Below are 13,719 nucleotides of genomic sequence, written 5' to 3'. Positions count from 1 at the left end.
TGTTTTAAGTGGTAGCATCTGTGCACCAGAGGGGAGAACAAGACAGAGGGCCAAAGGTGAAGTCAGTGTGATCCGTGTTCCCTCAGGGCGATGCCCAGATCTAAGTGTGCTCTGCACGGGTGCGACACCTACCTGTAAAGCAGGCCCTAGATTCTGGGTTGTCCCATCAGCCCCTCATGAACTTGGCACTCAACAAGTATTTTTTGAACGAACAATTACATGAATTTAAAAGGTAATGGAATGCAGTGGACAGAACATAGGCTATGGAGTCAGACAGTCCCAGGTTCAAATTCTGGATTTGCCGCTTGCTAAGTTGTTAGCCTTTGGGCAAGTTATTAACCTCATTGGCTCTCAACGGTAAAATGGGAATAATAATACTTTCTTCAAAGGGTTGTGGGAAGGATTTAAATGTTTATGTAGATAGAAGAGCCAGCTCAGGAAGTGTCCCATAGTAGGTACTCAAAATCAGTGGCTGCTTATTATAGCAACCAAAAAGACTAAGAACTCTAAATTAATATAAGACTCCCATTTACTATATTGGCTTCTAGGAACTATTTCCATTTGGGAGAAGCGCAAGCACTTCCCAGGAATAACTACTGCTTGAATAGCCAGAAGTCATCAGTAAGTGTAATACAGTATGTCATTAAATAGTTATAGCCAAGGTCTGATTTGCAAAGAGGCAACATAAACATGTGTAATAAATATAATAATTAGATGACACTTCAAGGGCTTTGCTTAATGGATCTTGAAATTCAGAGAGGGGCTAGTTTTTTTAAAATTGTTTTTAACCTTTATTTATTATTAAGAAACAGAGAGACAGAGCATGAGCAGAGGAGGGGCAGAGAGAAAGGGAGATAGAAGCTGAAGCAGGCTCTAGGCTTTGAGCTAGAGCCCATCGGCACAGAGCCCAATGTGGGGCTCGAACTCACAAACCACAAAGTCATGACCTGAGCTGAAGTTGGATGCTTAACGACTAAGCCACCCAGGCACCCCCCCAGCAAGGGGCTAGTTTAAAAAAAGGGAGCTTAAATTTTCTGAGTCAAATGCTGCTATGCCTTACCTAAATATGAACTGTGATTTTTATCTTGCAGAATTTGGTCAAAGGCTTGTTTAGGAAAGATCATATGTCCACGAGATGTCTGCTGGACCACGGTACCACTCCAGCCATAAGCTCCTACTGCACCCAGCATCAGAATATCCTAAAATAAATGAAAAATGAAGACCATGAAAATAAACCATGTTTAAGGCACGAGAATGCAGGGGAGGCAAAACATTGAAATAAATGGTCTAGGTTTAAGGAGAAGATGATAAAGTAAAATGTATATGAATGTATGTCCAAATTGATATATGCCCAAATTGTTTTAATATATTTTGTGCTGGAGAAAAGTCTTCCCTGAGGCTATGTTACCTTGATACATTCTATAGATAAATCTCTACTATGCTACAAGAGAAGCACATAGCCACCTTCCAATTTGCATTCAGAGGCCCCCATCTGCAAATGCCAAACAGTGTGAGCTGTTAGAAAGAAGTCAGAAATGAGCCTTCCTGTCTCACATAGTCATAAGAAAAGTTCACGGTCGGATGTGGGGCATGCTTGAGAAAATAGGAAGTGCAGCTGGCAGAGGAAGAGAGGTGGAGCGTTTCTGCTGTCCAGGCACATCGTCCTGGCAGGCCCCCTTCTGACCTATTTTATTTTCAACATTCTTTCTCTTTCCTCTTGGTCACTTCTCAGATGTTCCTCCATCATCTATATCCTATCCCATCTATTTGAAAATAGCTCAGCTATGAAAGGTAACTAGACCATAACATTCAGTCTACTTGGTGGAGAATAGCCACGGTCAGCACAGCGGGGGTGGGGGGCGGCACACAAGAAATACAGGCTGCTCTGAGGGACTCAACATCCACCCAAACAGTCAAAAGCGATACATCATCACAGAAGGCAGGGTTGTCAGGATGGGATTTATTATTTTTTTCAGTTTTTGATCTTAGATCGTAGAAAACACCAAAGTTACGGATTTTGGATTGAAAAATATAAGCCATTAAAAATACAGCAGGTTGGAAAATGATGTGCCCATTTTGAGGACAAGAGACCATGAAATGAAGAGAATGACTGTCATAAGTGTGGGACTCTGAATCAGGGGTGCAGGAAAGGACTGCAGGAAGTGTACAAAAATCTCAGGAAGGTGTGTTCAAAATTCTCTGTGTGAGGGTTCATTTACATTTTTTTTTTTTTCCGGAGGGAAAAACCCATAACTTTTGTGAGTGAGTATCTCTAATGATTGGTGATCCAGAAGAAGTTAGCACGTTTTATTCTCGAGAAAAAACCCCAAGCCATTCCTGATCCTTGCTTCTGGGAATCAAATTCTCTGAGTTCATACTGTTCCCTAGGCTTTTCCAGTGTCACTACGTCTGGGCCCCTTTACTATCCCACCAGGACCCTGAGCAGAGTTGGAACCAGAGCCCTAGGACGTGGATGTTTATGACAAGTAAGAATGGATTTTCTGAGCTAAGAAGACGTTGCATCTCACATGTTTCCTAACTCTTCACTTTTTCACCTATCTTCTGTGTCTGCTCTTAGAAAAGAGATAATCTGGCAACTCAGAATTCACCAATGGCAGTGCTAACAAGAGTTTGTGTGTTTTTTTTAAATAAACTTTTCTGGTAGTTAATTGATTTAAAGGAAATTCCTGCAATGACAATCCCTTGAATTAATACAGTGCTTGTCCTTCGGAGCATTTTCTTTTTTTTTCCATAAAAACTCCCTGTGAAACGCGGAAGAGAAGGCATTGTTATCCTTCACTTTTTAGTTGACAAAGCAGCAGCACAAAGAAACTAAACAACTATGACTGAGAAGCTGAACGTTTGCTCACTACATGGCTCCTTTTTCCACTCTCTCTATAAAGCTGCTGTGCCCAGAAGTGTTGAGCCAAATGACAGCATGGCTGGAAGTTATCTGATTACACACCTTTTGAGGAGAGTAATCTGCGCTGAATCCCACTTGTGACATTTCCATCTGGAAGTTGTCCCCTCCTTGAATAGTACCTGCAAAAAGGTAATTTTGAGAATTATATTGCTGTCAAATTTTAAATCAGATTTCCAAACACACGTGCACACACAGACGCACGTGAACGTATGCACACATATGCACACACACACAATGTTCTCATGGTCACTCAAAAATATTCTGGGATGGAGAAATCACTAAGTATTCTAACATACATGGGAACCCACAATACTTCCAAGATAGTGTTTGAAGTTGGTCTTAATCTTGATTATGCATTAATGCGTTTACTTGTATGCTTAGGATGTTCTTGATATCAAAAACACTCAATATAGGGGATGAGGTAAGATAAAAACTGAAGTCATGGCCTTTTTAAAAAAAAAGTTATTATTCCTAGCTAAGAAATTAACTGAATTTTTAGCTTTTAAATATCGGTACTAATAAGTGTACACATATCTCAGATGTAGTTGGAAGAGCCAGGTAGCTGACATGTCATGAAGACTAAACAGACAGATATTTGGGTGAGGTTTCAGGATCCAGGATTCAAGATTGAGTAGGAATTTTACCAATTGGGCAGTTTGTCCTATTTCTACATATGTGCCTGCCTCTGACACCAGAGCTGTGGGACTCGGTATGGTCAAAATGGTTACATTTCATTAATCTTCACAAAAAGGAATAAGTTCCTAGACCAACACTTTGACATAGAGAGTAATATATATAATATATAACATGACACAGTCACTTGTTTAGAAGATGTAATAATGTACAAAGGATGAGAAGAGATTCATTTTCTTTAAGATTTTATTTTTAAATAATTGCTACTCCCAATATGTGGCTCAAAATCACAACCCCGAGATCAGGAGTCACATGCTCCACTGACTGAGCCAGCCAGGTACCCCAAGACAATTTTTAATAAAGTAGCGCAGTGCTTCCCCAAAATCCATAATAGCAGATAAGGCACAAAATCATTTCTAATTGGCATTTAGGTTGAATTGCGATTATTCATGTCAATGCCACCACAAACAAGTGTAAGTTGTACCATAGGAAGCCAAATAATTTTATATTATCTCAGAGCACATTGGATTTGGATTTTGATGCTGATTTAAACAGCTTAGAAGTATCATCAGATGTTTAAAGAAGCAATAATATTTTTTGGATAGAAGACTCCAGTGGACAATCAGGAAATAAAGATAAGACTCAGGAATTAATGCTTAATTTATGCAATCCCCCTGGACCCAGCTTCTGAAAGATACCTGATATATAGCAGGTGCTCAATAAAATAGGCTCTTTACTGCTGAGAGTTATTTGAACTAATGACCAGGAACCAGAATTTGGATCATGTGGGATTTTTTACCAACTGGGAAATGTGTTCCAAACAGTGAGTTCTTAAACATGGAGTATTTCTACACCGACTAGACCTTCCAAGGCCATATAAGTAAATTATTGTAGATCTGGTAAATAACATATTTCCCTGAAATCTGAACTATTAAAAATCTTCACTATACTTTTCTAACTTAAAAAAAATTTTTTTAACCTTTATTTGTTTTTGTGAGACAGAGAGAGACACAGTGCAAGTGAGGGAGGGGCAGAGAGAGAGAGGGAGGCACAGAATCCGAAGCAAGCTCCAGGCTCTGAGCTGACAGCCCAGAGCCTGATGCAAGGCTCGAACTCATGAACCGTGAGATCATGCCCCGAGCCAAAGTCGGCACCCCTATACTTTTCTAACCTTAAATGTATACATGTTTGTTGTAAACAAATTCAAGAATTTCAGAAATTATATAATAGGATAGAAAGACAAAACTTCTTATGATTATAAAATATGCAGTGTAAAAAATTGTAAAACTATTTACAATTATAATAGATATTACTAAATTGCCCTCCCCCCAAAGCTATACAATTTATAATCTTATCAATAGTATATGAGCTTCTCTGCTTCCCCATAATATCTCCAAGATCATATATTACTAATCGTTGTTATCTTTTAGGCACAAAGTAACATTGACTTAATTTATATTTTAAAACAATTACTGAAATTGGGAATATTTTCTTATGTTTACTAGCCCTTTGTATCTTATCTTCTATAAACTACTTATTCATGTTGTCTACTTTTCTTACTGGTTCATCAGAGTCCTTTCATATAAGGTATACAAGTTAACATTATTAGAGTAAATATACAGTAATAAAATCAAGAATTCTCGAAAAAAGTTTTTGAAAGATGGAGTTCTTTTACCTTCAATGCTAAAAATTTGTTCTCCTAGTGTCCCAGCCTTTTCTAGTAGAGCTGCTTCATCAGACACGTTGAAAAAATATCTTTCTGTTGGAATACTGGCAATTGCTTTAATTTCTTTTATTAAATTTTTGGTGTCAAGGGCATTTCTGTTTAAGTACCCAAGAACCTTGAAAATAGAGACAGAGAGAAAAAAGGTCATTATAGCTGTACTCCACTATCCCATTATACTTTCTAGTATTATATTTCTGAACAGAATAGAGCCTCTGGAGAAGTAAATCCATAACCCTGTAGTCAATGGGACTGAAAATCAACAAGACGTGGAGACAGAGGAAAAATGTTCTTTTCCTATAAAGCTGTGAGTAGCCAATGAGAGCGTGTGGTCTTGGGAAGTGATGTTACAAAGGAGCACTCACCCATTAACTGAAAGACAACTAAAAAGAAAATCTACTTACTGCTATGCCAAACCTCAGTATATTGTCATTGTTGCATTCATCAATCACGGCCTTCAGCATTGAACCATCATGTGATTCACCATCAGTTACAACCACCATTACTTTGGTAGCACCTGGTCGTCCTCCAGCAGCTGCTACATACGCAAAATCTCTGTGGCAGACAAAATTAAAAACTCACTATCAAAAGATGAAGCTAATATGTGGACCTCTGGTTAGAAATTTAACTTCCTCATGAAGTTAGTTCTGAAACTAACTTCTTTGAGCATGACCTATTGTGACTTGGAATTTATCTCTATGTCAGTTCTGGTGACATATTTACCTACATTCTATTTGCAGCCTAAAGGGAAATAGATATACATCTTGCATAGTTTTCATGGCATGTGCGTGTGTGTGTGTGTGTGTATTTGTGCGCACGTGCATGTATTTACATCAAGAATCCTTAGAATTATCTTCTGATAAGAAAAAATTCATTAATACTAATTAACAGAGCAAAGATATTCAATCCTGTCACCAATTTTACTCATTGGATCTGCATTTACTTTTCAATACAAAATTGTTCTTTAAAGACTAATAAGTACAGTTGATAAAATAATTTCAAAGCATTTGGAAAGATATATATATGTGTGTGTGTTGAGAGAGAGAGAGATTGTTTATGTGTGTGTGTGTGTGTGTGTATGTGTGTGTGTGTGTGTGTGTGTGTGTGTGTGTGAGTGGGGTCTGGGGAAAAGACAGAGGGAGAGACAGAATCCCAAGCAGACTCCCCTAACAGCGTGGAGCCTGGTGCAGGGCTCCATCTCATGAACCATGAGATCATGACCTGAGTAGAAATCAAGAGTCAGACGCTTCACTGACTGAGACACCCAGAAGCCCCTGGAAAGGTATAAAATAAAAATGTAGGGGCACCTGGATTGCTCATCAGTCAGTTAAGCACCTGACTTCAGCTCAAGTCATGATCTCACAGTTTGTGAGTTCAAGCCCCACACCGGGCTCTCTGCTGTCACTGCAGAGCCCGCTTCAGATCCTCTGTCTCCTTCTTTCTGCCCCTTCCCTGCTCACATGCCCACACACACACTCTCTCTCACAAATAAACATTTTTTAAAAATGTGACACCAAGCCACTGTTCCAAAGGAAACCACTTTTATCAATTTATGTTTCCTTATAGAAAACATTTTATTTAGATGTATGTGCATAGTCTATGCCTCAAACGTTCACACAAATGGGGGCATAGTCTATACACTTGTTTTTCATTTTCATGGAGCTCTTTCTATACCAGCACATACAAAGCTCTCCTTTTTTAATGGCTGCATAATATCTCATTATTTGGGGGTAACCATAGTTTAACCAATTCCTCATTATTGTGCATTTAGGGCATTTTGAGTTTTACAAGTAATACTGTAATAAATGTCTTTGTGTATGTATCTCGGCATACTTTTCCAACTGTGTCATTAGGATAAAATCTTAGTAGTGAAACTACTGGGACAAAGGATTTACACATTTCAAATTTGGACAGATATTGCCAAATTGTCCTCTAAAAATTTCCATCAATTTATATTACGATAATGTAAAAAAATGCAAGTTTCTCCATCTCCTTTCCTTAACAATGAGGATTATTAAACTTTTAAATTGGGGGCATTTTGATAAGTGAGAAATAATATATCATTGTTTTAATATGTACTTTTTCATTATGAAGAGATAATGAGCATTTTATATTAGCCATTTATATTTTTTCTCTATGAACTCTTGATTTTTCTTTATCTTTGTCCATTTTTCTTTGTATTGTTCATTATTTTTCTAATTAATAAGATCTTTGTTAGTCAAGAAAATTATCTTTTGTCATATATATATAAATATTTTCTTCAGTTCATTAATCTTTTAAATTTTAGTGGTATATATACACTTCTGTATAGAAATTTAATATTTTGATACAATCAATTTCATTAACTTTTTATGTGTTTATTTTATATTTGACATGGTATTTTAAAAGGATTTCTTATCTCTATGACTTGTTTCTTTTTTTATTTAAAATTTTTTTTTAATGTTTATTTATTTTTGAGAGACAGAGAGAGACAGCATGAGTGGGGAAGGGGGAAGAGACAGAGAGGGAGACCCAGAATATGAAGCAGGCTCCAGGCTCTGAGCTGTATGACTTGTTTCTTTTAATCACCCAAGCTTCTCATAGTCCTTTAATAATTCCATTTTCCTAGATTTAAATTTTTGGTGCAGCTGAAATTTATTTTGATTTGACTGAGTCAGGGATTCAGCTTTATTTTGTTTTTAGATGGGTATCCGGTTGTCCAATAACATTTTCTCTGTCTACTGGATTCTCTTTTTGTATTTCTTTCTGAGGAATGCCACCCACTCCTTTGGACTACCTACCACCTATATGATGACACCTGAAAGTCTACATCTTTTTCCATTTATTTCTCTCATTTCAAATTTATGTATTCAGTGCCTGCTAAATATTTTCACCTGAATGTGTAAAGGACACTTTAATTTCAGTATGTTTAACACTGAGAATATCATTTTAATCCCTAAAACTTTCCTGTATTCTATACAGAATGTAGAAGGATAGAAAAAGATTTTATATTTGTCACCCAAATTTGAATACAGTACTTACATGAAATATTTTTTGAGTGAATTATACTCTTTATGAACTCATTTATGATTATAAGATTTCTGAGGGTAGAAACCGTGCCTCATTTGTTCTGATTACCTTCAGGTCTTAGAATAATAGATGATAACCATAGGCACACAATGAAATAAGATAAATGGAAAATGGCAATATTTACTAAAACAGTGTCAGAATTCTATTTGATGTTGTAAAGAAACAGACCAAAAAAAAAAAAAAAAAAAAAAAAGAAAGAAAAGAAAAAGAGAAAGAAAGGTAATTAAATTCTGAAAGATGTGAGTAAGCAGTTAAGTGATTCTCACTCAGGGTGCCTGGGTGGCTCAGTGAGTTAAGTGCCCGACTTTGACTCAGGTCATGATCTCATGGTTCATGAGTTTGAACCCTGTGTCAGACTCTGTGCTGACAGCTCAGAGCCTGGAGCCTGCTTCAGATTCTGAGTCTCCCTCTCTCTCTGCCCCTGCCCTGCTTGCGTGCTGTCTCTCTCTCTCTCAAAAACAAACATTAAAAAAATAATAAAAAAGTAAAAAAAAAAAAAAAAAAGAAGTTAAGTAATTCTCTTAACAGCAGCAAGATTTCTATTAGCTTGGGAAATAGTGTAAGAGAGAGATGATAGGGAGAAAACCGAAGTTCTAAAAGGTAAAAACATAATAAAAAAAATAATAAAATAAAACAATAAAAGCTAAAAAAAAGTCACATCTTCAGACAGTGACCATTCTTCTTGAGAGGAAAGCTTACCAGGTCCCCAGGCTCCTTACAGGGAAAAATACCACATCCATACTTTCTTTGAAAACACAAGCCCTCTGCAGTCTGTAGCTTCTTCTAGGCCATTTTCTATGTCAACCTACTCTTCCTCTGAGTCTAGTTTACTGGACTATAAAGGGCACTTCACCAAAAGGCAATGGACTGGCCAGCAGAGATAGCGTGGCCCAAAAGAACATCTTAATGGGGACAATAGAGATTAACCAAACCAATCATATCTTCTCATCTGCTTATGAGACATAGGGAAAGTCAATGGTTGATAGAAACAGCAACTACAATATACATCCAGAAAAATGAGCAGATACAATAGGAAATGCAGAAATAGAAAGGACAGGATGTGGTGACTGACCAGATGTGTGCGATTAAGGAAGAACAGAAAGAATAAAGAAAACCAGCAAGTGTTTACTTTGAATGCCTGGGGGAAAAGGTGGTAGCATGAGTCGAATGGCAAAGTCATGAGCATGGGTAGGGAAAAGAATAAGGCTGGTTTAGGATGTATTGAATTTGATAAGTGAGCCAACACTCTAAATTAAATATACCCAGCATCAACTGAATGCCTGTGTGGATTTTTGGGAGGGAATTCAGAATGACTACAGAGCAATGCGGTGACCCACACAGGGCTAATGTGGATGCCATGAGAGTGGAGACAATGCCCAAGAGAAAAGAGCTATTAAAAAAAAAAAAAAAAAAAGAGGGCTCTGTTTAGTAAAGAAAAAATAGGAAAAGGAGCCAGTGAAGAGGCAAAATTGTTGACAAAAAGCTGGCAGGGATTCTAGAAGTTTGTGATGTCATGGCAACTGGGGCTGGAATAGCAGTTTGTGTTCGTCGTCAGCAAATGGCAAGGGAAGCTAAAGATGATGAGGTTTGAGGCGGGACCACTGGGTTGTTGGCTGATAAAGAGAGCTATGTTCACCTGGTGGCAAGCCATATGTTTCAAGGAAGTGGGTGGGGGGGGGCGGAATAGACAATTTTTCAAGGAGTTATGGTAGTTGAAGGAAGAAATGCACAAGATGACAAAGGCAGGAGGTAGGCTTAAAGGAAGGTGAAGTTATTGTTCTCATTTATTTTTTAACAATAGGAGAATCTTTAGCATTTTTGTAAAGGTATATGATTAAAAGGAGTTCTGAGAAAACAGAGACACTGAGCTAAAAATTAAGAGAGGGTTATACAGTTGTAACATTCACACCACCCAGACTGTAATAAGTATAGTGAGCCCATTCCATTCAATTCATACTCCAAGTTCATAAACATTTAAGATTCTATGGCCCTTCTTAATGTGCATGAAGGGCTCCATTAGCTCAAGTTGTCTGTGGCCTTGATAAATACTAACAAATAATTGGAGATTGCTCCATTTCCTACTTAACCTAAGGTCTTTTAATGTTGTTTTCTTTACTTTATATAAAGTCTTCTTTAAAAATCATGGAATGTTTTATAAAAATCCTAGAAATCTAAGACTTTAAAATTTCATTTCCTAGTGCCTTCTCAAAGTCTTCAAATGACAGAATGTTTGAACTTTTCTTAATTACTTCTGATTTAAGTGTGGGCACTAAGTATGTTATTTTTCTTTGTCTCTTTTTCTTCTTTCTTACTTAAAAGCACTTCTATTTTATCAAAATATTTGGGCTATTTACATCATAACTTACTTTGCATATTGAATTGCTTTGAATGTATTTGTGAGATCTCCACCAAATTGGTATGTCCGGGATGTTGCTTCAATCATTGCAGCTTTGGTTTTGAAAGTGTTCAGGTTAAATACAACTCTTGGTATGTTGGCATACTGAATTAACCCCACCTTCAAGAAAGCATAAGTTTATCAAAGGCTTGTCATTAAGTTATAAATAATTTCTAATTAACCAATATAAATCAAAATCAAAAGTGCATTTGAAGTGGGATGATAGTATTTGATATGCATTTTCAATTTTGTTCTTAAGAATAGCTATTTTTCTTCCAATGGAATGACTTCTTTGTTAGAAGCTGTTAGTTACAGCAGTAGTATTTGTTGATAAGCAAGATCATGTCCTATCATATATGATTTGGTTCTCAAGAGTAATATTTATAGATTTTTGACTACAATAGTTATAGATTATCTAGTAATGGATTTTTAAGCAGTGCCTTATAATATTTTAATATGGATAATATTAGAATCCAGTTCATAACAGAAATATTAAAATGATATAAACTTTCTGATTAACAATGTATATATACATGTAAACAATTATAAGCAGTCATAGATGGAAGATAACAGCTCATCAATTAAAAACAGGTGCAAAATAAACAAAGAATTATATTTGAATATGAAAGAAAAAAAGAGTGAGCTAATCAAAACAGTCAATTTGAATGCATTTATTGTTCTGGATTTCCTCTAATCGCAGACTTTAGCATCTTTGGAAGAAAGCTGCTATATGTGCAAGTAGGCAGGAGGTTTTTGGCCTTCAGAGAAAATGCCATTAGAGAGAGTCTCATCTGAGAAATCTGACAGATGGAACAACTTTTGAACAAGGTTGGGGCACATACCCTAATTCTTTAGATCAAGAAGGCCAAATACTTCTATTAATGTCCTTATTCTCAGCACTGAAATCATCCTCTATGCATAGGAGTTGGGGGCTTCTAGAATAGGAAGTAGCAATAAGAGGTCAGTATTGTGAAAGGGTCCTTAAGATAGAGGTCAGTACGTAAGGAAGGTGGAAGGGGCAAGGCCTGGACTTCTGAGTTCAATCAGCTACTTTTGCTAGGAAGCAACTAAGTAGGCACTGGGAAGATGTGAAAAATATATTTCTGGAGCCTTCTCTTTAGGACAGGATGTAAGACTTGAGAGAGAGGACAGGATCAAAAATCACTCTATGAATTTCAAAGTCTAATATGAGAGGAAGACGGTATGACAGTCCCAAAACTCCTGTGTGAGAAAGGGGAATAATGAATAGAAGACTTAAGGAAATGTAGTATATTAGGACTTACAGAAAGGTCAAATTTAGATGGTAAGAAAAAGAGACTGTGTAAATCACCTCTAGAGATGAAGAAAATGCATGGGGGTAGGAAGACAAGAAGAGGAAGGCCATGAATTCCATTCAAGAGACTATTAAATATAGTAAGTCATGTGACGGGGTAAGTCCATTTAGAGATGGATAAAACAAGCAGATACCTAGGAAAACTTCTCTTATAATGGGACCTTAACAGGATGCTATCCAGAAAGAAATGCTATACCTGGTCTTATTCATAGAATTTTCTGGTAAAAGCCCACAGTGAAACCTCCAAAGATTTGGTGAACACTAATGTCCTCTTAGTACTGAAAAGCAACATCAATGGAAAACGTATAATAATATTTTGTAATACTGTACAGGAAAGCAGAAAATCAAATTTCAATATAGCTAACTGTGAAGCATTTAGGGGAAGATGTTCCAACAATTGTTACTAGATGTTGGACACAAGGCATCAGATGACAGGAACAACCCAAGAATATACACTGGGAACTCTGTCAACTGGTTCTGTTGATATTGGTTCAACCAGAATGACCGTGAAAGGGCAAATCCAATAGGAAAGAAAGAAAGAAGACCCAGAACTTTAACAATAAATGTTATTCAGTTTTATGGAAGCGTGAAGCTTCTGTTCCTGAGTTTTGAATGCCTATCTCAAGAAGATAGAAAAGCAAATTAAAGACTCCTTAAAACATGGAGAGCTATACAAAATTATTAAAAAGTCTTATTCTGTGTAAAAAAGCAAGGGCTGAGTAAAATATGATAAAAGACTAAAAAATAACAAGATAGGATTATGCTGTTTATAGACTTAAAAATGTTCATTTTTGAGAGGGAGGGAGAGAGAGAGAGAGAGAGCATGTGGGAGTATGTATGGGAGAGGGGAAGAGAAAGAGGGGACAGAGGAGCTGAAGCAGGTTCTGTGCTGAGAGCCTGATGCAGGGCTCGAACTCATGAACTGTGAGATCATCAGTCTGATGCTTAATGGACTGAGCCACCCAGGCGCCTATTGACTGTCTATTGACTTCTTTACAAAAATCCCAGAAATTCAAGGACAACAAAAGAAATTAATTATTAGTCCAAGTGGCTATCAATAAAATAATACATATTGGATTTTAAAATGTATTGATAAATTCGTAAGTTATAGGAGGGAAAAATAAGCAGCTGAAAAAGATGAAAATGCTACATCCTCTATCTGATGCTTGTCAGAAATAGAAATCTAAGCTCAAAGACCAACACTGGACAACGTCATAGACAGAAAAACTCAATGTAGTGCAAATTTCAATTAACTGTCAAGGTTAACGTTAAATGCATTTAATGTGGGGATTGGAAAAATGCAAATATTAAGACCTCATATCTAACAATATTTTCTTAGAAAGAAATCTGTGGGTTAGTGTATGTATTATTCATGTCCATACCTGTGTCTTTGTGGGTCCTATATCCAGGCCTTGGACAAATTTTTCCAAAAAATTCTTTACTGCATCCCAGGGATAAATACTGTTTGACTCATCACATACAACCACAACATCTATGAGGGAAGGGCAGGCTACACAGGAAAAGATGAAAGAAATAGATTTCCATTGTTAATTCACTCTTCACACTTATATGCAAATAGGACAAAGTAAAATGGACTTGAGAGGGGTTGGGTGGTACTTGATAAATCCCGCCTCTGCCCTTCA

General features: G+C 36.8%; 1 protein-coding gene across 1 annotated transcript in view; it reads right to left on the bottom strand.

Moving 5' to 3' along the window:
- Nucleotides 1-13,719, bottom strand: part of ITGA2 (integrin subunit alpha 2) — a 105,996-nt gene that overhangs the window by 41,141 nt on the left and 51,136 nt on the right. Inside the window, exons 6-11 of the mRNA XM_058719459.1 lie at nucleotides 13,459-13,586; nucleotides 10,715-10,863; nucleotides 5,684-5,834; nucleotides 5,232-5,397; nucleotides 2,966-3,042; nucleotides 1,061-1,199 (exon numbers count right to left, since the gene is read on the bottom strand). Coding sequence (XP_058575442.1) covers nucleotides 1,061-1,199; nucleotides 2,966-3,042; nucleotides 5,232-5,397; nucleotides 5,684-5,834; nucleotides 10,715-10,863; nucleotides 13,459-13,586 — 810 coding nt within the window. The remainder of the gene's footprint in view (nucleotides 1-1,060; nucleotides 1,200-2,965; nucleotides 3,043-5,231; nucleotides 5,398-5,683; nucleotides 5,835-10,714; nucleotides 10,864-13,458; nucleotides 13,587-13,719) is intronic.

The sequence above is a fragment of the Neofelis nebulosa genome, chromosome 1, assembly GCF_028018385.1.
Source record: "Neofelis nebulosa isolate mNeoNeb1 chromosome 1, mNeoNeb1.pri, whole genome shotgun sequence".
In the NCBI taxonomy this organism is placed as follows: Eukaryota; Metazoa; Chordata; class Mammalia; order Carnivora; family Felidae; genus Neofelis; species Neofelis nebulosa.
This window is presented reverse-complemented; position numbering and strand designations above follow the sequence as displayed.